Source organism: Zalophus californianus, chromosome 1 (assembly GCF_009762305.2).
Source record: "Zalophus californianus isolate mZalCal1 chromosome 1, mZalCal1.pri.v2, whole genome shotgun sequence".
Taxonomy (NCBI): Eukaryota; Metazoa; Chordata; class Mammalia; order Carnivora; family Otariidae; genus Zalophus; species Zalophus californianus.
The window spans coordinates 103,961,248-103,987,632 of NC_045595.1; the positions used below are offsets into that span (position 1 = coordinate 103,961,248).

The following is a 26,385-nucleotide window of genomic DNA, read 5'->3' on the forward strand; positions in this document are numbered from 1 at the left end:
TAAAAAGAAAAATAAGACCTGGTCCTAGCCCTCACTGAGGACATGATCTGTTTAAAACACTTGACTTTTTCTCTCAAATCTGAGATTCTGAGCAGGAAAAAAAAAAAATCATGGTTAGATTGGGGGGGGGGGGGAAGGATACCAGAAAAACAAAGCTGAGAATCTATTAGGTGAGAGATGATAAAGCCCTAAAGTATCAAGGTAAGAACAGAATGGGAAGGACAGGTGTAAAAGAAAGATACTAAGAAAAAGGGACTGATGGGACTTGAGGACTAATTAAATATGGGATATGAAAAAAAAAGGAAGAAACAAAGAAGCCTCTGATACTTAAAGTGAGTGCCTAGAAGAACTGTGTGATAAAGATATAAGGAAGTTTAAAAAAAGAAGGGGAAAGTGGGTATAAAAATGAGAAAAGAAATGGAATGCCTGGGTGGCTCAGTCAGTTAAACATTTGACTTCGGCTGGCTCAGGCCATGATCTCAGGGTCCTAGGATCAAGCCCCATATTGGGGGTTTGTGCTCAACTGAGAATCATTCTCTCTCTATCCCTCTCCCTCTGCCCCTCCCCTAGCTCGTGTTCTTGTTCTCTCTAATAAATAAAATCTTAAAATGAGAAAGAAATAGTATTGTTATTTTAGACATTTAAAATCCTTGGACACTACAGAATGACTGGAGACATATATTAGGAATATTTATTTTTAAAGATTTATTTGAGAGAGAGGGAATGTACAAGTGAGGGGACAGGCAGAGGCAGGGAAGGGGAGAAGGGGAGGGAGAGAGAGAGAGAATGAATCCCAAGCAGGCTCTCCGCCAAGCGTGGAGCCCAACGGGGCTCAATCCCAGGACCCGGAGATCATGACCTGATGAAAATCAAGAATTGGACACTCAACAGACTGAGTCACCCAGGCGCCCCTACTTGGAAATACTAAATATTGGTCTGTAATACAATGCAGAGATGGACTTTACAAAGTTATCAGTAGATAGTACATGAAGCTACAGGAATGAGTAAGATTTTTTAAGAACAGGCATAATGAGAAAAGGTTAGGGGCAGAACCTACAGAATGGCAGTATTTAAACAGTGGGCCTGTTTTTATTGGGGTAATTTAAAATATTCCAGCAAAGAAAAAAATAAAGTAAATGTGGCAGACTTTTGAAATTCTTGAATCTTGTTAAGTAAATGCAGATCTCATTAAAAATTTTCCTAATATTTCAAAAACGATACCATGCCTTGGAGGGGGGAGGAGGCAGACTAAATAGAAGCCATGGGAGAAAAACAGTGGTCAGAAAGTTGGGGAAGCAACAAAATTGGGGGTGGGAGAAGAATAGCAAAATTTCAGGAAGGAATACAAGGCTGATTTTTTAACTCGTAATTTATGTTCATTCCCACTCTTTACAGAAAGTTTTAAAGATGGCTGACAAAATAAAACATAACAAAATGCCATTAAGAAGAAAACTAAAAGTCAGGGCAGAGGAAAAGACAAAGGGAACTCAATGGACATGGCAACAATGGGGTCACTGAAGGCCTTCACAGTTTCTATAGAGGGTGGGAGCAAAAACCAGACTACTATGGGCTGAAGAGAGAATGATACCTGAAATAGTAAAGGCAAAAATACTAAGAGGATAAAACATGAAAGAGTAAAGGTAAAAACACAGAGAATTTTATTAAGAAATCTGGTGGAAAAGGAAAAGAGAAAGAATTCAATATGAGAAAACTGAATCAATGGGCTGCCTTGAAGTGGAAGAGAACAAATCTGTGGCAGAATTAGACCTGAAATAGAAAAAAATTAACTTTCCTAGAGAAAGAACGATAGTACTGAGTTTCTAGTCACTGTGCTTCAGTTTGTGTGTGTGAATAAAATATGTGTTATTTCATTTTCTCTTGGGAAGATAACTTGTCCAAATAACCAGAATAAGTATGTGGTGGAAGTGGGACTGGTATCTTACACCTTTAACTGGACTCTCCCCTATCTGAAGACAAAAAAAAGGGTGATAAGGTAGTTTCTAGCCTGCTCATTAGGGTGCTATGTCATTTACTTGGAGGCTAGGAAGAGAGTAGGTTATTGACTGAAAAATTCTAATTTTTTTAAAAAGATTTTATTTATATATTTATTTGAGAGAGAGCGTGCATGCATGCATGAGCAGGGAGAGGGGCAGAGGGAAAAGCAGACTCCCCGGCTGAGCAGGGAGCCCAACTCGGGGCTCAATCCAGGACTCCAGGATCATAACCTGAGCCCAAGGCAGACGTTAAACCGACTGAGCTACCCAGGCACCCCACAAAATTCTAATTCTTAACCAGGAATCCATATATGCCCAACTATCCCTCATTCCTTTAAAAATCAGTTTTTTCCATAATCACATTAGGCAAGACTTTGCCAAGGTTTCCTTTCTGAAGTTTATATTATCTAAAATTTTGTTTTTCATATATAAAATTATAATGAAATACTGATGACCCATTTTTAAAATATATATCCCCAACCCAAGCTCTTAAAGAATCATAGTTCTACTGTTTATACCCCCATTAATTCTTGTAAACCTCACCCTGAAACTCATTCTAGTACCCATGTACTGGCCTTCCCAAAATGCACTACATCTCAAAAGAAAGACAATACTTTTGTTGGAATAAAAAAAAAGAGCAAGAAAGAACTAACCCTCACTCTGGTCCTAAGAGGAAAAATGACACACTCATCAAAAGGTTTAATTTTTAAAAAAGATATATACTAAAAACTTAGAAAGATAAGAATCAAAGAAGGCAAGAGTACATAAAAGTCAAGAAGAAAGTAAAGCAGCATAGAATTTGACAATTAGAGAATAACTACTAATCTTTTCCAAAGCAATTTAGAGAACAAGTGGTAGAAGCCAGATTACAAGTTAAGGAGTTAGTAAGTAAAATCACAAAGTGGAAATTAAACCCCAAATGGTATGACAGCAAAGGACTTAAAGGTGAGACATAATCAAAAGGAAGTATTTAAAAATGAAAAAGATCCGAGTATGTTTCATGAAAAAGCCAGTAGGAAAAGACTAACCAGGCAAAGAGAAAAATAACAGGTAAAATGCAAAGGTGGAAGAGATGGAATCCTATGTACAGACTGAGGTAATGGTCTTACAAAGACTAGGACCACTTCCACCTCTGAGATTAGAGGAGGAAAGGTCAGGAGAGATGCAATAACCTTGGACGTGGCAAGAACAGAAGTTCACATCCAGTGGTCTTTATGTTCTCAATGCTTCTAATAGAGTAGTTATTTCATTGTAACATGCATCTTGAAGCTCAAACTGGAAAGGAAACATAACCAAGCTGCTCCTTACAAATAATACATCAAGGGGTTCCATTCCAATGTAATGTTTTAGAATAGAAAAGCAATCTGGGAGGGGGAAAAAAAAAAGACAAAATTTTCTGGTGGGTAACCTTAAAAGCAGAGGCACTAGAATCAGAATGTTGGAGACTATATCCTATCTGCATCATTTATTAGCTGGATGATGTTAAGCAAGTTACTTAATTTCTGTGTGTTTCAATTTGATCACCAGGAAAGTGAGAATAATGGTTGTGAGGACTAAATGAGAAAAATCTATGGAAAGAGCCTAAGGAAAAACTGAGCACATAGGAACTCACTAAATGCTACAAGTTGTTATATACACAGAAGTTAGTGTAGTTCTTAGAAAAGAGTTTTCAATTAATTCGTAAATATAGCAGTCTTAAATTAGGTATCTTTCCTACCTTGTGGGACAGAAATGGCAGAGAAAGAAGTACAAACCTAATCTTATGATAACAATTATTGATGTTTCTTTCTCTACTATAAATCTTCAAAGAATTACTTCAATTGAGTAAATAAAACCCCAATTCACCTAACAATTATTTTAACTTAAACATAAAGTGCTGACCAAGCATTATCTTTCCCAATGATGACTCTAACAAATACTTTTTATCATACAAGACTAAAATACAAACCATGTCACATTTTTAAAAGGCTGTTAAGACTTACAATCCAGTTGCTTAACACCGAAAGTGGGCAGATGATCAGTGTTGTTCTTGGTCTCTCTTCAACATCAGTTTTCTTTGAACCCTCCACTGCAGATGCTCCTGAAAGAGTGAATCAGTTGAAACAGTCTTTAGTTTTCTTCTCATATATATGAAGTTAATAAAGAGATGACAATATGTGCCTTTATGAAAAGAGAAAATAGGAAGAATTTAAATGAAGTAGATAGACTGTTATTTCCAGCCATGATGAAGTAACAGAAACTAGAGTTTACCTTGTCACTTTGTTATTTTTTACCTTGTCACTTTTAAATCCACACAGTGATTACTTATGGGAGGAGGGAGAGAATTGTGACTGAGAGGGGACACAGAGAAAAAGTCTGGAATATCTCCTGATATGTATTTAAGTTATTCATAGTTACTCATTAAGATAATATTTGTTTTATGCAGTTTTTGGAATCTGTACTATAGCTAATATGGTAACCAGACTCCAAGATATCCACTTTCTGACAGTCACAACGTCATAGTCTCCTCCCACACTCTACTAGGGTAACAAATAGGATATGGCAAAAGTGGTGGTGTATCACTTCTGAGATTAAGTTATAAAAGATGCAGTTTCTGTCCTGGGTGCTCTCTCCCTCTCTCTCTGATCACTCCCTTTGGAGGAAGCCAGTTGCCATGTTGCAAAATACTCAAGCAGCCTATGAAAGGACAGGCTATAATGTTATTTTCCATTCCCCTACTGGACAGTATTTACATTATTTCCAATATTTTTCTAAAATAACACAGCAGTGAAAACTACTTTTTCATGGCTACATATCTAGATGATATATCTATCTTCATTATATTTGGCCTAGTTGCTGCTCACCATGGTAATTTATACTCCCATCCATAGTGCGTAAGAGTTCCTGTTGCTGTACAACCTTGCCTATACATGGCACCATGAGATTTTTAAATGTTTGTAAATATAACAGGTGAAATGGTATCTCTGTTCCTTTAATTTGATTTTTCCAGTGACCGAACTTGCACAGCTTTCCCTGTTTATTGGTTATGTTTTCTTTCCTTAAAATATATTATTGTATTCTTAGTGGCTATTCTCCTACTGGACTTTTTCCAATTAATTTGTAGAGGTTTCTTTTTACACATTCTAAATACTAATCCTTTCTAAGTTACACTTAAAAGAAATATCTTCTTCAATCTTATCATTTTTCACCTTGTTTATATTGCACTTTGATGCACAGTAATTTAAAATGTAGTAGAATTTCATCAATTTTTCCTTATGACTTTTTGTGTCAAATTTAAGAAAGCACTATCATTTGTCTCCACTCACTGATTTTTGTTTCTGTTCTGCTTTTCTTCCAGAAATGTGCTTATTTTGTTTTTTTCACAGCTATGATTTTTTAAAATTTCTCTCTTCTATTATGGCTATGTGCCTGCAAGAAGGAACTTTTTGAGTGTGAACTTAATTCTATCTGAATTCTATCTCAAAAGAAAATTCCACATTTCTTAAAATTTCTAAAATTACGGTCAAGAAATATTTGAAATGCATATTATTTTCAACTCAATTAACTGTCTGATTCTTAGACCAAAAGTCAGCTCTTTTTTCATCATTCTGTGTTGGGTCAAATATCTCCTTAAATAGGTCCTTTTCATCAATCAATATTTCACTATCCTCCTTTATTCACAATGTCTACTATTTAAAATTACGTGTTCACTTGTTTATGTTTTCCCATCATTAGATATAAGCTCCATAAAATTAGACTTCTGCCTAGTATAGCCCCAACATATAAAATACAGGAGACTAAATTACAGAGATACAGTAACTTGTCCCAGATCTCCTTAACCTTAGAGTTCAAACTCTTTCCTTCTCAAATATTTAATTCTCAAATAATGTTTTCCTCTGAACTACAAAATATAAAATTATAATAAAGATCACTAGTGTTCATAAGTGAAAAATTCTACTCATACCAAGAACTGAATCTTTATTATAATTTAAATAAATTCAAATTAAATTAGGTTTTAAAGAGCCATCAATTGCTCTGGACCTTCACTAGAAGAAAACACTTCTGCTATTCAGATGAGTGAGAACCTCTTTTCCATCATATTTTTGACCTAACTAAAATAAACAGAATAAGAAAAGGTACTAGGAGAACACATAAACATGCACTTCCAAGAAAAATGGGATTATCTTTTTCTTTTCTCTACTTTCTAAACTTCTTGTACCATGTTTTCATAACTTTTGTCATTAAAAATTTTTTACACTGAGAAACAAAAGCTAAAAAACCATGAGATTTACTGACCCTTTTTCAACATTCTCCTTTTTGTTGTAGGGGTAGATGAAATAAGTGCACATGCAAACTCTGCATCTTCTTTAACCTTAGAAGACCCTGCTAAAATAAAACCACAGAATCATTAAGATATCTGAAAACTAATTCTCTCCTATGCTTAGGTACAGGTACCTCCTGAGAATAGGAAATAAAAACAACACTTCCATACTACAAATCTTAAGAGTGTATATTATTCAATAAAAACAAAATATCTGGTGACCAAAATTGCCTGACACTAAGCATATCATTCCAGCTCAAAGAAGGAATGTAGTCACTTGTCATAAAGTGTTACTTCTCTTGAGAAAGAGGTGTGAAAGTAGGAGCAGCCACAGGCAAAGTGATTCAGAGAGTAATGTCAAGGAGACAGGTGTTTGACTCGTAATGATGAGGCTGCCAAATTTTCATATCAGTTGGTGGTAATGAGTAATTTTCCAAATGCAATACAATTTCTCAGCTAATTAGGAATACAGTACCATCCAGTTTACAAAAAAAGAAAATAGTTATGTTTTAAAGATAAGGAAAAAGTAATGATACTCACTGGTTACTTTTACATCTCTATGACAATGCGAACAGTAATATTACCAAGAAGGTGCTCCCACACAACTTTTGTAATTGTAATTTGTACATATAAGATTTTATTGGAGTTCTTTTATAAGTAGTAAAAATTACTTTGTTTAAAGTTAGTTTAAATATTTCTTAGATTTTAATTTGAAACTAATCTTTCAATTTGTCTCATTCATTTACCACCCTTAATTAGCTCCAAATGTAAACGGCAGTCAAGTGTTAGACCTATTACTAAAGAATCCAAGCTAAAGAGATATAAACTTATGGAGTTTTACTTTAATAATCCTTAAGTGTAGATTATGCATACTGAGATTTATATACACACCTTTTACTCTTTTAGTCTCATACTGTGCATTTTTCAGTTTGCCTACAACAAAACCAAATACAAAAATGGTCACACTGGGAAATTAGAATATAAGACACATTATCAAATCAAGTCCATTTCATATTACCTTTCATTTTCTGTGGCAATTCACTTGCTTCATTTTCCTCTGAATCACTGCTTTCATTGTACTGGACTGCAGTTTTCCTTCTAAAATATACACAAATTTTTAATCAAACCAAAACAAAATGGGATATGAAAACACAGGTTTAATACATGCACTACAAATGCTTCTGTGTTGCCTGGTCTTTGAAAAAATTTCAAGGAAAATTTAACAAGTGAAAGTAAAATTTGCTAAAAGCATTTTGCTTTCCTATGCAGATGCATTTACTATACAAAATACAGTACCACCATTATTAAATTTGAAAAGGTCAGCCATCCTAAAATAATCATTTTAAATCTGAGCTTAGTATCTGGCAATTCAAACAAAACACCTATATAAAACTAGAACTAAAAAGAAATAACTCTTATCAAAAATACTTCTAATATAATGAAATGAGCAGCTAAGATGCAAAAATATAATTCTCTCACAATGAAAAACTTTGTGTAGAAACAGTACATTACAGTGGTTAAGCACCTAAAAATAATGGACTTTGGAGTTGGACCACCTAGATTCAAATTTCTATTCCCCTAATTATTTGCTATGTAACTTTAGGGAAGTCACTTAATATTCTTCTATGCCTCAGTTTCCTCATTTGGAAAACAGGAATAAAAATACAATTCACTTCCTAAGATGTGTTACTACATGCAATGCCCCTAAAATAGTGCCTGTTGCACAGTAAACATACATATATTAACTATCATATGTGTGTTAGTTATTAGTTTTCCCCTCACATCCTCCTTACTATTTCCATGTCCTTTAATCTTATCTGGTCAACCTAACACTGCTGTTCTTACGCTCATGGTCAGTTAGGGGGTTGTAAGATTTGAGATCTAGATGAGAAACAGGAGTCCTGGTTTTGTGCTCAGTTTAGATAGGTATTAATGATAGACAACAATTAACAAAGCCCCAGTTTTGAGATCTTTACTGAACTAGCTAATAGAGACTCAGATTTGTGATCACACCTGCAGATATTATGGTAGACAATACAACAAAAAGTCAAGTATTTTGACCTACTTTTGAGGGCAAATGAAATTTATGAAGTTAACAGATTCAAGTTAAATTAGAGGAGCATTATGTATTTTATTCAAATTCTCCCTCTAGTCTACGTTAATATAATACTCTCTAAAATAACTTCATCATGTCTTATTTCTAAAGGTGAAATGACAAAGAACTGAGATGAGCAAAGAGTGCTTCTATCAAATCATCTAATAGTTGTCACTTTTCTTCTCCTCAAAATATAAAGAAAACTTCTAAAGTCAACAAAAACAAAAAACTTGGGAGCTAGATCTTATTTCCTATGTGAAAGAAATAGAAAAAAAGTGGTAAAAAAGATAAGTGATTATTAAGAACTACCAATTCACTTTTATAGATTAGTATTACTTTTCTTCACCTATAAATTGAGAACACCTACCTGCCTAAGTCAGTGATTTTGGAAGTTTCAACTAACAGAATGAATTTGAAAGAACTATATAACTGAGATAAATGGTCATATCTCTCTCCTACATATAAGAAAATGGAGAAAGAGTTTAAACAAACATCACATACAATCAAACCATAACAGAGTTTACCTTTTGGGGCGAGAGCTAGACAATTCTGACTTGGGATATTTATTCTTTCCCTTGACATCTGAAATACTGGGTTCTCCACTACATCTAGATCCTTTCATTTCAAAGAAAAGGACAAATATACAGAGTATTAGTAAATTGCCTTGACTAACAGTATCATTCTTAAAACTTTGGTTTTCCACATCAATAGTTCAACTTTTTTTTATAATATCTTCATTCTTATTTTTTCTATCAGCCAGCTCGTCTCTCTACCCACCCACCACAAAGGTCTATACCATACTGGATCCTTTGCCTAGATTCTTAACTCCTTTGACTCCCACATGATCTACTTCACTTCACAAAGAAAATCGAATGCTATCTTCTATAAACTCCTAATTTTCCTACCTTTTATTCCCTCAATTATCTATATTTTCCATCAACCTTACTTCCTTTTCTTCTAATGCTAATTCACTTATCTATTCTCTTGATCTCACTGCCCCCACAGAGGCCTACAAATTCTCTCCATGGTACCCAAAAGCTCTTCCTAACCATGGATTTCTTTCTTAATGCTCCCCTGCCTTCATCTCCAACTATTTTTCTATTTCTATTTCAAACTTAGCAAAATACATAATAGCACACAACTGTTATTTCCAATTCTTCACCTACTATTCTTATCTTAAAATATTTTCAGTTTTGCTCTGCTCTAACCAGTCTTCAAAAATTAATTTTGTGAAGGTCATTAACTGCTAAACCAACTATGTAACTGCTAAATCCAGAGATCTCTTCATTTTTCCTCTAACTTCAGAATCTGGCTCTAACCTATCTTTCTACCCTCATCTGCTATTGTCCATGCACATTACATTGTAATTACCATAAACTACTCTGAGGTCTCAGAACAAAATATGCTTTATGTTGCTATTGTTTTGTTTTTACTGCCCTTTCATGCAACTTTTTCTTAACCAAAAATGTTCTTCCCCAGCTTCTCTGACTGGTGTACAAACACCCAATTCCATCATGACCTCCTTGATGAAATTTTTCCTGATTACCAGTTCTCATGAGATTCTTAGAAAAAGAGATCTTAAAATTTTTACATGTTACAAAGCCAGAGCTCGAATTACGTCATCAAACTGGAAAAATTTAAATTAAATATGGGGTCATGTTCAAAAGTAAACTTTACCTTTGATTAGTCCATCTGCCTTTTCACTGGTATTGTTTCCTCCAAGTTTCATAGATTGATCGTTAACATTACACTCCTGGATGAAAAGGCATATTTCTTACATAGCACTGCTGTCAGTTTTAAATAAACTTAAAATGCATCCTTTACATTGCTTTACTTTACATAATAAAGATTACTTAGATTGGTACTCCATTCTGGAGCAATGGGGGGAGATGCATTAAGTGAAGAGGAAAAATAAATAGATTGAAAATTTTTTTTCACAGGTATCTCAAAAGAGAAAACTAATCAAAAAAAAAAAAGAGAGAAAACTAATCAGTCTTTATCTGTTCAAAAGGAATACAAATGGCAAAACTCAATTATAAATGGCATATAATTAGTGTAAGAAACACTGAACATGAAATGGAAATTTACTTTAGCATTAAAAGGAATTCTCAAACTATAAGCTTCTAACCAGGAGTCCCTACTCAGTAAATAACTTATCTTTAATGAGGCTGCCATTGCCATCCTTGTTCTCCGGAATTCCCAGGATGGGCAGCTCCAATAGTACAGGGTCCAGAGTACTTCCTATCATACTCTATTAGGGATTTTCTTGCCAAGGCTGACTTTTTCTTTTTCCCTTCACATATATCCTTTTGTTTCAAAATGTATCTCTCTCTCTCTCTCTCTCTACACACACACACACACACACACACACACAAATAATACACACATAACAAAACTTCTGTAAAAGTAAAAATTACACTTCTTCGTAAAAAACTTTTACATGAGTCTAAAAGGGCAGGGTTCCTCTAATCTTTAATTCTTAACTTCATTCTGTAGGTACGAATAACAAATGCCAATTGGGCTGAATTTAATTCTTCCCATTTAAAAAAAAAGGTGATTTAGTCATATCAAGTAGAGATTAGGACGGGGGGCAGGAGTACAAAGTAATTTTTGCTGAGATTGGGATAAGAAAGGATAATTTGATTTTAGTATTAAAAACGTACAATTTGAAACATCTTACAAAATCCCACCAGTTAAGTTTTACTAAAAATGTAGGTGAAAAGATCCATCCCCTTCTAAAGGTATGAGTCTAACTAAGCTGAAAAATTTAAATGTAACATATCTAGAAATATGTAACTAGGAGTTATTTTAGGTAATTTTTTATTTGTATTTTCAGAGCTCAGTATATTTTATTTTAATCAATGTCAAATATTTACATTATTTAAGACTGCACAGCCATTATAAAATTATTAAATACATTGCAGTCCAAAGTTGACATTTTTATTATAGCAGTATTACACCTTTCTTTTTTAAAAGCCAGACAAATGATTTTATTTTTTTCTCCAAGTTTTCATTTAAACTCTAGTTAGTTAACAGTTTAATAAGTAGTTTCAGGTGTAGAATTTAAGTGATTCATCACTTATATTGAATACCCGGAAGAAACTGATATTAAAAATGCTTTCCATCAAATGTTCTACCTTAGCCTTCTTCAATAATTAGTACAACCATTTATATTAAACAACATGCAAAAAAGAACCTAATAGTTTTATCCACAAATAAAGGATGTCCATTACATTACTTTTTTATATGAAATGATTTTGCTCAGCAAGTTTTTTCTTCAGAGTTCAAAATTAAAAACCTTCTACAAAGTCCAACCTATCAAGTCATATTACACTCCAATCTAATGGAACTTAAATTAATGACATTTCACTCTGTAAGCTTGGAATATCTAAATCTATTTAAAACTGTGTAATATTTTTGTTGCCATAAATTCTTAGCTAGAAATCATTTTCAGCCTCAATTTCAATGAATGTGACAAACCAGATATACTAACACCTTCCTGCTACCTAACACCTTAAATGCATGGCTGATTTTCGGGGGGCAGGGTGCGGGGAAAGGCCTTCCTGATAACAGATAATTTTTTAAGCTGATAATTGCTACTGAAGCTGTAAGCAGTCTTAGGTGGTGGTGTTCTGTTTTAATAACAAAATGTAGGAAGCACAGGATGTAAAGTATCAAACTACTCATGGTAAGGAACTGAATCTCAGATATTTGACAACAGAGTTAAACTCCCAACAAAAGTACAAAGGAGGAAATGCAACCAAGGTGCAGAAATTAATAAAACAGACTCTTAATAAGCAGTGGCAGGAAACTGATACGGAGCCTCTTTGAAAACTAAAAAAATTAGAACAGCAATACAGAAAGTCCAAAAAAGAGGTATAGAAGTATTATACCTTTTGCTCAGTTATTCCCTAAGTTCTTTGAATTTCAAGCTGAAAATGGAAAATAACTGTTTCATTCTAATAACATTTTTCCCATAAAACTATTTTTTTAATTCTTAGAAATGGGAGTATATGTCTATATGCCATATGTAAAAATATGTATAAATTAAGTATCAAGAAAGTCATCCATGTTATCCTCACTAGGACATAATTATCACTATGTATGACTACATTCAGACTCAGACATACATAAATATGCCTTTCCAAAATGAGACTCAATTCTATTCAAAATGTGTCCCTGGCCTTTTTTTTAACTAAAAAAATCATCATAAAAGTGTTCTTCAAAAACAGGATTTTATAGTTAAAAAATATTAAATTTTAAGGCTACATAATAACATAACCGTTACCTTACTGAGAGGAGTTTCTTTTCTGCCTTTAAATAATGCATAGGGGGAAAAGTTTGTACTTTTATCTCTGGAAAAAAATGGATTTCTGATGACTTCCTTCCTTCCATTATTTTTTTTAAACAAATTTATTTTTTTAAGTAGGCTCCACACACCCAGTGTGGAGCCCAACACAGGGCTCATACAACCCTGAGATCAAGACCCGAGCTAAAATCAAAGAGTCGGATGCTTAACCGACTAAGCCACCCAAGGGCCCCTCTGATAACTTCTTTAGTTTCTCTGAAATGGCATTACTGAATCACAGATCATAAACACTTTTAAGATTCTTGATATATATTACCCATTTACCCTCAAGAATGTAGTACACAACTTTCACTCTTTTCAGCAACACATAAGAGAGGCCATTCAGCATTTCTCTAGAAACACTGGGTGTATTATCAATTTTTTGGCAAATTATTTTTTAATGACAAAATTAAAATGAACCAGAGACTTCAGAGAAAACACACTAATACTTTACCTTCTTCAGTTGACTTTTTTTAATTCTTTCAACAGGAAGAGGTTTGCCATCATGGAAGTTGGTAAGAATTACTGCAATGGCTGTCAGAGTTTTGCCCTTTAAAGATGTTTTTAAAAGACAAATGGTCAGACTCTGAAACTCAATTGACCAGAGAACATTCCAAAACCAATTATAAAATCAAATGGGCAAGTATCATATAGCATTCAAGGCCACAGAAGCATACTATTATATTAAATAATCTATTAATAAAAAGAATTCTGTTGATTAAGAAATGCTTTCCCACACTATATTTCTAAGAATTATTAAATGGTTTACTCCATAAAATACTATAAGCATCCCTGAGAAATATGATTCTACTGGAAGACTGCTGTTATAAGATTTTATGTTTAACCCTGAACTAATAACTTTATCATGAAACTACAACTATTTGCTTGCCATGCAGTTCAGAGTTAATTTAAAGTGATTAGTAATTCCAGTATGCACGAGATAATCATTTTATTTTCATTTAAATATCACTGTAAAACTTAAAAACTATAACTTATCAACAAAGCATAAATGACGTATTTCTTGTGCATTTTTCTTAAATAGAAGCATGTAATTTTTCAATACTTTCCATAGGTGAATTTATAATTAGCAACACAGAAATAACTGGCAATTTTAAAACAGTTAAAGCAGCAGTTTTCTAAGTGTAGCCCACAGCTCCTAGAGTTTCCCAGGACCCTCTCAGGAATATGTACAAACCTATTTTCATAATACTGCTAAGGACTAAGCAGCTGGCACTACATCATACTAGTGGTCATTGTATTCTTAGCTGCCAAATACTTTAAAAAAAAAAAAGCTAGTTTTAAGAATATTCTGTAAGAATATTCTTGATGAAGCAGGACACATGAGTTTTATTAAATCTTGCCTCAACTACATACGTAAAAGTTGTAAGTATAACAAGAAGGGAAGAACACATAAAAATACTTTCGTTGCACACCAAAATATGACGGTTATCTAGAGAAAAATTACTTGTGAGACTGAGGTTACAAGCTCAACCAGCACCATGCATCACCATGCATCATTTTTTCATGCATCACTATTTTTACTTGAAAGAATGACCAACAACCAGTTATTTATGACTGAATGGCAGACTTTTTTTGAAAAATGAACAAAGTACAGCTATTTTCAAGGGAAAATAATTGACAGATTTGTTGTAAATGATAAAATCTGAACTTTCAAGCAAAAATTAGAATGTTGGAAAACTTGTATCTGACACCATAAGCACAGCAGCTTCCCAAAATGCAAATGCCTAATAAAATTAGCAGTAATATCAAAGAATATAAACTTTTGATACTATATAATGAAATGCATCAACATCTGGCAGATCTTGTAACTCAATGAACCAATATTTTCCAAATAAGCAATGCCTGATGTTATAAAATCATGCATGAGCGCAATATCCATCCAATGTGCAAGCCCACCAATGGATTTTAATACAACAGAGTACAAAAGCTCAGATACAATTTTTAAGCTCGACATTATAACTGTTAACCTTTAATAAACTAATACTTGCTCAATTTTGTTGTTGTATCAAAGAATTATACACAGTTATCTAAAAAGACTACTTTTAAAATACTCCTCCCATTTCCCAACTACATTATCTGTGTGAGGACTAATCCTTATGTACTGGTATACCAAAACACCTTATCACACAGACTGAATGAAAAAGCAGTTATGAGGACTCAGAATTCATCTCTTAGGCCAAACATTATAGAGATTTGCAAAAATGTAAAACAATGCCAGTCTTATCAAAATTACTTTTGTTTTGGAATAGTCCCTTTTCATTTAAAAATATGCTATGTATGTTAATAAGTAATGAGTTTATTTTTAAATTACTAACTTAAAAATTGTTTTAACATCTAATACTATAAATATTGATATAACCCAGAAATACAAAAAGCTCTTTGGGATTGTCAAAAATTTATAAGGGTATAAGGGTTATGGAGACCAAAAAGTATAAAAACTGCTGGTGTAAGGAATCACAAATGTATATTTAATACTCTGTATATCACAATACTGTGACAAAATACAATTTCATGTAACATTGTTGTCTTTTCCTAAAGAAAACCCATGAAAGATAAGCTACCTTGAATTTCAAAAGAAAATTGAGAAATATGTTTATACATTGCTAATTAATTTAATTGTACCTTAACAAAATAAACCAAAACAAAAAAAACGTAGCCTCATTTTAAGTGCAAGACACAGAGAAAACTGTTCTATACCAAAAGTGAAATCTAGTCCCACACCAGCACCAACATGTTCCTATCTCCTTCTACTTCAAAATTACTTTCTATAAAATTATAATTACAAAATAAAATTTTATTAACTCAAGAAAAAAAATAATTACCAAACCCATATCATCAGCTAAAATTCCTCCATGGACATTTTCTGGTCGCTCCTTCTCAGAAAAATTTGTTATTGTGTTATAGTATAAGTCACTTCGCTGTTCCCAAAATGGTGGAAGGTCTTTACTGTTTTCCCGTGAAACCATCCAAGCTAGAGCTTGTTTTTGATGTGGAAGCAATGGTGTTTCAACAGCCTATAAATAAAAGGAATGTGTTAAATAGAAATTAAACCAGTCCCTTTTCTCCATGCAGATTCTGGAAAACAGCTCATCTTGTGCTAAAAACTGTACAGATTAACAGTGTATTTTAAAATTCCAAATAGTTTTAAATAAAAAATATTGGGGGTGCCTGATTAAGTGTCTGACTTGATTTTGGCTCAGGTCATGATCTTGACGTCGTGGGACTGAGCCCCCGTAGGGCTCCGCACTCAGAGTCGGCTTGAGATTCTCTCTCTCCCTCTGCCCCTCCCCCATCTTGCTCTCTCCCTTTCTAAATAAATCAAATATTTTTAAAAGTTAAATAAATAAATAAATAGGAAATATTGACTCAGTACCTCAGCTGGTTCCATTTCATGAGTTTTATCATCTTCTTTTAAATCTTCAAACAATTTGTCAAATTCTGTTTTAAGCTACAACAAATAGCAACAAGAAACATCATGAAACAAACCAATTAAAATAGTTTCACTTAATTCAGAATTTTCAAATCATTTAATTAACAAAAAGATTTGAATACCAAAAGGTACCTAATATATTCTTTGAGCTGCTACATTGCTCACTGAAGGCAGAATGAATAGGTGCTTTAGGTGTAAGAGGTTGTGTTACAATCCAAAATATGGAAGAAATTAAATCTAGGGTTTGTCACAGCTCTGTCACAAATCTATATATAACATTAGGCAAGAGACTTAACCTTTATGGCCTATATCTTATTCTTATAAAATGAAAGGGATAATTTAGACTTAAGAGTGTCTCTAAGGTTCCTTCTGCCATTGAAATTCTGTGATTCTATTAGCTGTATTCAAAACATTTTGTCAGATCCTACCAGGTCCATTTATTTGACTTTTTTTATGTGAATGACACTTCATTTACTGTTACTGCAAACAACTTGTTATGTGCTACAAAACATTAATAGATGATTTTAACCTTATGCTAATTTAGTTGGTTCTTTAAACTGATCTAATCTAATTCTATAGCAACATGTGTTATAATTACTTTTATAAATCAGCACATGAATACAAAGCAGTAGCCCAGAAGAAATCAGGCCAAATCAAAAAAGTTAGAGAGGTAACCTGGGGTTTACCCACCAGACACAAGCTCAAGCCCTACTAATAACAAGCAGGTAAAATATGGTAACTACAATTAGAAGACAAAAAGGCTAACAGAGATTCTCAGGGTCCTGGGATCAAGCCCCATGTCGGGTTCCCTGCTCAGCAGGGAGTCTGCTTCTCTCTCTCCTTCAGCCCCTCCCACCTGCTCTTGCTTGCTCTCACTTGCTCTCTCTCAAAATCTTAAAAAAAAAGTTTTTTATATATATTCTATAGTGTGTTTCATAACTTAACATACCTGAAGATCACAAGTACTAGAAGATACATATTTATCTTATTCTTTTAAACATCAATCTTCAACATTTAAAATTCACTTTTAGATTACAAAATAAAAAAGCATACCTGCTCAGTTGTCATCTGTACTGCAGCATGAACTGGCATACTATAGCTTGGTCCAGCTCTTCCAGAGCCCCAACTACTTTCTAAACTGAATCCTAAAGCTGTAATTTACAAAATGAATAAAATCACCAAATGATCTTTCAGTAAATAACTTTTAGTTGTGTTCTAAATATACTTAAAAGATTTTTTAAAAACTAAGAGTCATTAAAAAAAATGCCACATTTTTTAACAGACTCTTGCCAAATAAATAATACTTCTTTATTCCCTATTGGGAGATTCTTTTTGTCTATAATTTATCAGACGAAGTTTAAAATCAGGGATTTTAAACCAGATATTATCATTGGGGAAAATTAGGGGAGGGAATACAGGACCTCTTTGTATGTATATGTGCATGTTCTCACACACACACACACGCCCCCTCCTATGAATCGGTAATTATTTCAAAATAAAGAGGAAAAAAAAAAACGGGATTTCCTTAAAAAGATTCCTAAGAAGAGTTACAACTCAGAGCCTTCAACACAAATTATTTCTCAAGAGGAGAAATGTTTTATAATTCCTGCATCTTACAGTAGCAAAATAATAGGAGCTTAAACTCTAAACTTACTTTTTGGTGCAGGACCCAATTTAAATCCATGTTTCTTCAACTGATCTAAAACCGCTTTTCTGTTTTCTTCTTTTCCCCAAAAAGTCATATGGAGAGGCATGGTAAAAGCATTGTTTGCACCAAAAGGAACGACCCTATTATATTTGAGGAGAAAAAAAAGAGAAAATTAGAACTGTTATTTTTACTTCCATTAAGAATGACTATTAAATATTGTAAGCATCACTGGGGTGCCTGAGTGGCTCAGTCGTTAAGCATCTGCCTTCGGCTCTGGTCATGATCCCAGGGTCCTGGGATCGAGCCCCACATCGGGCTCCCTGCTCCATGCTTCCCCCTCTCCCACTCCCCCTGCTTGTGTTCCTTCTCTTGCTGTGTCTCTGTCAAATAAATAAATAAAATCTTTTAAAAAAATAAAATAAAATAAGAAAATATTGTAAGCATCACATTCAAATTTTGCAAGGAAGTGAAATAAGGAACTACTGGGCAAACTAGAATAACAGAAAAAGTACAGGGAATAGGATCAACAACAGTTTCTGTTCCTCTTTTGGAACAGAAAGCCAGAAGAAACTGAAAAGATGGAATAAAGCAGGATAGCCTATAACTGAGATTATAAGATAGGTACAAGAGTAAGCTTAATTGAAAGGGAAGAGCTTTCACTAACAGAACCACTGACAATAGCAACCCATTCTAGGACGATGGAGAATGATTTGCAAGAACTACATCTGACCCTTAACAACATGGGGTTTAAGGACACTGACCCCCATGCAGTTAAAAATCCACATATAACTTTTTGATACCCTAAAAACTTAACTACTAATAGCCTATTGTTGACCAGAAGCCTTACCAAAAACATAGTCAATTAACACATATTTTGTAGGTTATATGCATGATAGACTGTGTTCTTAGAGTAAGCTAAAAAAAATTAACAAAATCATAAAGACAGAATACATTCACAGTAGTGTACTGCATTTATTTTAAAAAAATCTGCATTTAAGTGGACCTGTATAGGTCAAACCCATGTTGAAGTGTCAAATATATTTATGATCCATGATTCACTAAAAATTTATTCTCAATATCCAAAAAATTTAATGAACTGAGAATGGAGAAAACAAGTGAGAAGACATTACTGAATATTTGTCATCCAACCTCACCTTTTCATATTCTAAACATTCCATACTTAAATTGAGATCACAGACTAAATGCCTGAAAGAGAAAAAATGGTAACCAAGGAGACTGGGAGTTTTAAAAAAAAGGAAGAGGTGGTAGAACTGGGAGAATACAGGCCTTGCCTAAAGCAGCAGCTGCTACTCTGCTCCAGTCAACTGATGTTCTGTGCAAATGAAGGTCAGATCTTCCATTTGTCAAGAGAAATCTTCACAAATAATTTTCAATTAGGGAAAAAATTAACCTATATAAAATGAATATCCAGATATTTGAATATTGGAAATAAATGAAAAATTATAAAACACTATGTAGGCAAAATGAAACTCACCTACATACGATCACAGGCTACTAGTTTACAACCTCTGATTTAAACAAACACTTCCAAACTCCCAAATCTATGCACTAAAAGGTTTGGACACATGGTATGGATTTCCTAATATTTGAGCCAAAGTCTATTATTTTCCGTGGTAATAATTTAGTAGGAAAGTAAGGGAATAGTTGTTTCATGGCTGGGGTAGTAGAGGCAGATGCAAAAAGAATTAACACATTTATTGAACACATACTAAAAGCATAGTGATAAAAGTTGTCATGGCAACTATATAGCCTCTTAAATTCAAAGACCACAATTTATAATTATTAAAACTAAACTTTGAAAGTACATTACCCTTCAATCTGTGCCAATTTGTTGTCCATGATATAGGCCAAAGCAGCTGCAAGATCTTTCTTTAAATGGCCAACCTGATTTCCATTCACATTGTTTACTTTAATTGCGTTCTTATCATAGGGGTTATTGGGCTCTCGTTGTAACGCAACCATTTCATTATTATTAACCTAATAAATTAACAAACAGATAATATTATAAATAATAAACATACAATAGCTTTCTTCATTTAACTTAATCTGGGCTTTCCATTTATTTTTTTAATACTTACTTAATAACAGCATATAAGAAATGTAGATTTTCTTAGACTCATATTTGTATAGTAATATAAAAATATATTTTATGTTTTTTACAGTATTTTTTAAACTTACATTCACTGGGAAGTTAACAAATCCTTGATATCTGAAAGATACAATCAAAACTAAATAAAAGTTTCACACTAAAATTTTCAACATAACTTCCGAAAACACGTGATCTTTACTGAGTGCTTATTATGTGCCAATGTTCTAAGTACATTACATAGATTTGACTTTTCAAATCTTCACAACTCTATCCGTGGGTACTATCGTTACCCTCATTTTACTGATAAAGACACTAAAGCACAGAAAAGTTAAGTAACTTGACCAAGGTCATAAAGCTATTAAGTAGCAGAACTAGAATTTAAATCCAGGCAGGCTGTTTCCTAAGTCTGATTTCTCCAGACTCTAAAAGGGGAAAAAGATATTAATTATAAGTCAAAATGGAATGAAATTAAGAAAATATGTCCAACCTTCAATTCATGTCATTCTGATTCTACTAGATTAAAAGTTGCCTGAGGGTGATGTCATTGAAAACAGAAGAGTTAAGGACTTCTGAAAATTCTCTCTTCCATAATGGCAATGAAAAAAATGGCAGAAATTGTCAGAATCAACTTTTCCAGACATCTGGAAACCAACCAAAGGATTGCAGAAACCTGGAGGGTGTTAATTCAAAAAAACAAAACAAAACAAAACTAAACAAAACAGCTAAACATCAGTGTCCTAGTCCCATCTCCAGCTCTCAGCTGCATGATAGCCTTTTAAAAATAATCTGCTAAAATTCTTGGTGCAATCTAGTAGTCACCAAAGGGAGTGCAATGGAACAGAATCTTTCAAAGATTAATTTCCAAAGAATTGTCATTATTTGACCTGTATGATGGTTCTCCAGAATATCCTCATTTGCAAAGTGCTTTCTATTGGATCTCTGAGCTCAACCAATACAAAAAAACCTTCCTTGGGTGGGTGTTTGTTAGAAACAATTTTACAGGCAGCGGGTAACAGCTGGAGCAAACAATACAATAACCAAAAGGATTAAAAGGAAAGCTGGGGACTAAGATGTCCACTAAGGCTCTGAAAAGCTCCAATATATTCCTGGGAATGTATAAGGCCATATTCAAGCAGAGGGCTGTATGCATGCCCGGGGCTGTGCATATGATCAGGAAAAGACCTAAGAAGACCATAAGCTCACACCTCTGGCTAAACTTAAGGCTCTGAACAAGCAGGACATGAAGGTTAAGGAAGAACTGTCAACTGAAGGAGTGCCCCAAGTGCATACAGATCCCCATAAAGACGGATAGATTTACTGGTTCTGGTTTAATCATAAGCTGACCATTAAGCTAACCAAGTACAGACATCAGTAGATTTTACAGGGTTAATTCAAGAAAATCACTAAACAAGCAACAATTTCCAAAATCAGCAACAACAAACAACCCTGGAGAGGGAGAAGAATCTAATTTTTACAGTTGCCACATTATTTAAAATGTCTACTTTTCGACAGTAACAACAAAAGAGACATGCAAAGAAATGAGAAAGTATGGTTCACTCATAGGAAAAAAACTATCAACTGTCCCTGAGGAAGCACAGATGTTTGACCTACTAGGAAAAAAATTTAAATTTTAAGTATGTTCAAAAACCTAAAGCAAACCATGTCTAAAAAACTAAAGGAAAACATAAAAACTATGTCTCACCAAATACAAAGTCTGTTGTCAAAAAGTACAGTAAAGTAAAAAAAAAATTCAGTAGAGAGGCTCAACAGCAGATTATGTGGAGGCAGAAGTTATCAATGAAGATGAAGACATTCGATGGGAGTCTAAGAACAGTTACAGAGTCTGAGGAATATATAGAAAAAATGAAGAAACATGAACAGGCCTCAGAGATCTGTGGGACGATAGCAACCATATCTAAGATACACATCAGTCTCAGAAGGGGAGGAGAAAAAAGGGTAGAAAGAATATTTGAAGAAATAATAGCTGAGAACTCCCCAAATTTGATGAAAAACATTAATCTACATATCTTAGAAACTCAACAAACTCCAAATAAACTAAACTTAAAGAGATCTAAATCCAGACACATCATAATCAAGCTGTGGAAAAAAATGCTGAAAGCAACAAGAGGAGCAACTCCTTATTTATAGGAGGATCCTCAATAAGATTAACATCCGATTTCTCATTAGAAAGCATAGAGGCCAAAAGATAGTGGAATAACTTTTCAAAGTGCTTCAAAAAAAACTAAAGCCAAGAACTCTATATCTGATAAAATTACCCTTCGAAAGTATAGGAGAAATTAAGACATTCCAGTTAAACAATAACTGAGAAATCACCACCAAGACCTGTCCTGTAAGAAATATTAAAGAGAGGGGCGCCTGGGGTGGCTCAGTCATTAAGCGGCTGCCTTCGGCTCAGGTCATGATCTCAGGGTCCTGGGATCGAACCCCACATCGGGCTCCCTGCTCCGCGGGAAGCCCGCTTCTCCCTCTCCCACTCCCCCTGCTTGTGTTCCCTCTCTAGTTGTCTCTGTCAAATAAATAACTAAAATCTTTAAAAAAAAAATTATAAGAGAGACCTACAGGCTGAAATCAAAGGACTAGACAATAACGTGAATCTACACAAAGAAATAAGGACTACAGGTAAAGGTAATTAAATGGGTAAATATAAAAAGTATACATTTTTTGGTTTTAACTTTTTTCTCCTACCTGAATAAAAGTGCATAAAACAATTATAAATCTGTGTTGATGTGCATACACTGTAAATAAAGACGTAATTTGTATGTTAACAGCACAAAGGAATGGGGAAAGAGGGAAATGGAGCTTTCTATAAGCAAAATTTTTATATGCTATTGAAATTAAGTTGGCACTAATCCAAACTAGATTCTTATGAATTAAGATATTAATTGTAATTCCCCAGAGCAACAACTAAGGAAACAACTCAAAATATACAGTGAAAGAAATGAGGAAATTAAAATGGCACACTAGAAAATATTAACGCAAAAGATGGCAGTAATGGTTAGACCCAAGAGCCACATATTGTATGGTTTCATTCTGTGTGATGTGTAGAGTAGGCACAGCCATAGAAATAGAAAATAAATGAGTAGATATCAGGGACTGAGAAGAGAGAGTAATAGCAAGTGATTTCTAAAGCGTATAGGGTTCTTTCTGGAGTGACAAAACATTATGGAATCAGACAGTGGGGATGGTTGCACAACCCTGTGAATACAAACCACTCAACTGTACTTTAAAAATGGTGAATTTTGGGACACCTGTGTCGCTCAGTTGGTTAAGCGTCTGCCGTCAGCTCAGGTAATGATCCCAGCGTCCTGGGATAGAGTCCTGCATCAGGCTCCTTGCTCAGCAGGGAGCCTGCTTCTCCCTCTGCCTGCCCTTCCCCCTGCTTGTGTGTGCACGCTCACGAGCTCTCGCTCTCTCTGACAAATAAATAAAATCTCTAAAAAATAAAAATGGTGAATTTTATGGTAGTGAATTATCACTTTAATACCCTGAAAAAGACAAAGGAATGCTGCTTCAAACCACCACCACCATCTGTTTACTGATTCAAGATTCACTATAGCCTGACCAGTCAGATTATCAGACAGATATTGCTCTCTAGCCCTTTGGAGATATTCATAAAGCATAGCTCTGTTCTCTCCCAGTCCCATCCTTTCTGCCAATGCCTGTAAGCATGATCTTTTTTTAAACCAAATTATGCATATTCCAAGAAATATATAACCCCAAAAAGTTAGGTAAAAAAACTTACTTTTTTAAGATTTCATCTCAAACAAATTAGATAATTTTCTTTTATTGTAATAAATCATCACTTATTAAAAGTCGGTAACTGTGATTTACTACAGATGATAGCCAATTACTGCTAGTAGATAGATAGTAGATAATAATTAATGATAGAATTTAAAATAGAATACATATAGGCCAAAATGCTAAAGACTATAAAGACAAAGAAAATGAGGTCTGAACACCAAGACAGAAAAGGACGTATTAAAAAAGATTAAAAACAGGGTGCCTGGGTGGCTCAGTCATTAAGCATCTGCCTTCAGCTCAGGTCATGATCCCAGGGTCCTGGGATCGAGTCCCCCATCTAGCTCCCTGCTCAGCAGGAAGCCTGCTTCTCCCTCTCCCACTCCCCCTGCTTGTGTTCCTGCTCTCGCTATATCTCTCTGTCAAATAAATAAATAAAATCTTAAAAAAAAAGATTAAAAACAAAGAGAATTACAACTAATTATAACAATATATTTTTTAAAGATTTTATTTATCTATTTGACAGAGAGACACGGTGAGAGAGGGAACACAAGCAGGCTTCCTGCTGAGCAGGGAGCCTGATGTGGGGCTCGATCTCAGGAACCTGGGATCATGACCTGAGCCAAAGGCAGACGCTTAACGACTGAGCCACCCAGGCACCCCATAACAATATTTTTAGAATAGGAAAGAAATAATCTATTTTATTATAAAATACTTAGACATGTCAAGAAATAAAAAACTTAACCATAAGCTCACAAAAACACATTAAAAAAAAAACATTTAAAAATTAGCAATGCCTGGGGCACCTGGATGGCTGTCAGTTAAGCCTCTGACTCTTGACTTCGGCTCAGGTCATGATCTCAGGGAGCTCCAGCACCACACACAGGGCTTGGTGCTCAGCAGGGAGTCTGCTTCTGTCCTGGGTTCTCCCTCTGCCCCTCCCCCTGTTCAGGTACAAGCACTTGCGTGCGCGTTCACTCTCTCAAATAAATGAATAGGGGAACCTGGGTGGCTAAGTTGGTTAAGCATCTGCCCTCAGCTCAGGTCATAATCCAGGGGTCCTGGAATTGAGCCCCACGTCAGGCTCCCTGCTCAGTGGGGAGTCTGCTTTTCCTTCCCCCTCTGCCCTTCCCCTCTCTCCCCCACCCACTGGTGATCTCTCTCTCTCTCTCAACTAAATAAATAAAATCTTTAAAAATAAAATAGTCAGTTGAGCGTCTGCCTTCGGCTCAGGTCATGATTCCAGGGTTCTGGGATTGAGCCCCACATTGGGCTCCCTCCTCCACGGGAAGCCTGCTTCTCCCTCTCCCTATTCCCCCGCTTGTGTTCCCTCTCTCGCTGTGTCTGTCAAATAAATAAATAAAATCTTTAAAAAATTAAAAATAAAAATAAATTAAATAATCTTAAAAAATTAGCAATGCCGGGCACCTGGGTGACTCAGTCGTTAAGCGTCTGCCTTCGGCTCAGGTCATGATCCCAGGGTCCTGGGATCGAGTCCCGCATCGGGCTCCCTGCTCAGTGGGAAGCCTGCTTCTCCCTCTCCCACTCCCCCTGCTTGTGTTCCTGCTCTCACTGTCTCTCTCTGTCAAATAAAAAAAAAAAAAAAAAAAACTTAAAAAAAAAATTAGCAATGCCAACTTTATATATCAAAACTTAGGAGATATAGCTAATACAGTACTTTGAAAAATGTTTAAGATTAAAAGCTATTATTATTAAGATTAAAATTAAGCATTCAAATCAGAAATCTAAAAATAAAATAAACTTAAGGAAAATAGGATAACAGAATATAAAACAGAAAACAATGAAGAAAAATAACAACCATAAGAAAAATCCAAGAAAGGTTGTTTGAAAAGATGAAACAAATCTCTACCAAGGCTAACTGACAAAAACTAGACACAAATATATAACACAAAGAATGAACACAGTTAAAATATTTTCAAGTATAAATGTTACTAAGCACAACTCTGTAGCATAAATTTGAAATTTTAAATAGATGCTCTTCTTTAAAAATATAAATTGCCAAAACTGACTAAGTAAGTATTTGAATTATGCTGAGTTTGAATGAAGCTAGTATTAAAGAGTACATAATGTATGACTTAATGCATATAAAGCTCTGGAACAGGCTAAACTGATACCAACAGAAATTAGATTGTAGTTGTTAGGGCAGGTACAGCAGAAATGACTGCAATGAAACACAACAGAACTTTCAGGGGTGATAGAAATAATCTATATCTTGACTAGAATGGTGATTATCATGTATTTATCTTTGTCAAAACTCTTGGAATCATATACTTAGAAATGCATATTTTCTAAAAAAAAAAAAAAAAGGGGGGGGTGCCTGGGTGGCTCAGTCATTAAGTGTCTGCCCTTGGCTGGATCATGATCCCAGGATCCTGGGATCAAGTCCCACATTGGGCTCCCTGCTCCACGGGAAGCCTGCTTCTCCCTCTCTCACGCCCCCTGCTTGTGTTCCCTCTCTCGCTGTGTCTCTCTCTGTCAAATAAATAAATAAAATCTTAAAAAAAAAAAAAATGTATTTTCTCATGTAAATCACATCTTAATTAAACTGGAAAAAGTTGAAAATAATAAGTATGCAAAGATAAATACCTCAATTTTTACTATATTTTCATAATAGTGATCAACCTCAAAATGTCCATCAATAAGGAAATTAAAAATACGA

General features: G+C 34.4%; 1 protein-coding gene across 1 annotated transcript in view; it reads right to left on the bottom strand.

The window, feature by feature from the left end:
* The window catches only part of HLTF (helicase like transcription factor), a 49,434-nt gene that overhangs the window by 19,243 nt on the left and 3,806 nt on the right, over window positions 1-26,385 (bottom strand). Inside the window, 12 exon segments of the mRNA XM_035726308.1 lie at window positions 3,977-4,074; window positions 6,270-6,359; window positions 7,186-7,227; window positions 7,313-7,392; window positions 8,914-9,004; window positions 10,067-10,142; window positions 13,192-13,287; window positions 15,581-15,772; window positions 16,132-16,206; window positions 17,242-17,339; window positions 17,843-17,976; window positions 19,668-19,834. Coding sequence (XP_035582201.1) covers window positions 3,977-4,074; window positions 6,270-6,359; window positions 7,186-7,227; window positions 7,313-7,392; window positions 8,914-9,004; window positions 10,067-10,142; window positions 13,192-13,287; window positions 15,581-15,772; window positions 16,132-16,206; window positions 17,242-17,339; window positions 17,843-17,976; window positions 19,668-19,834 — 1,239 coding nt within the window.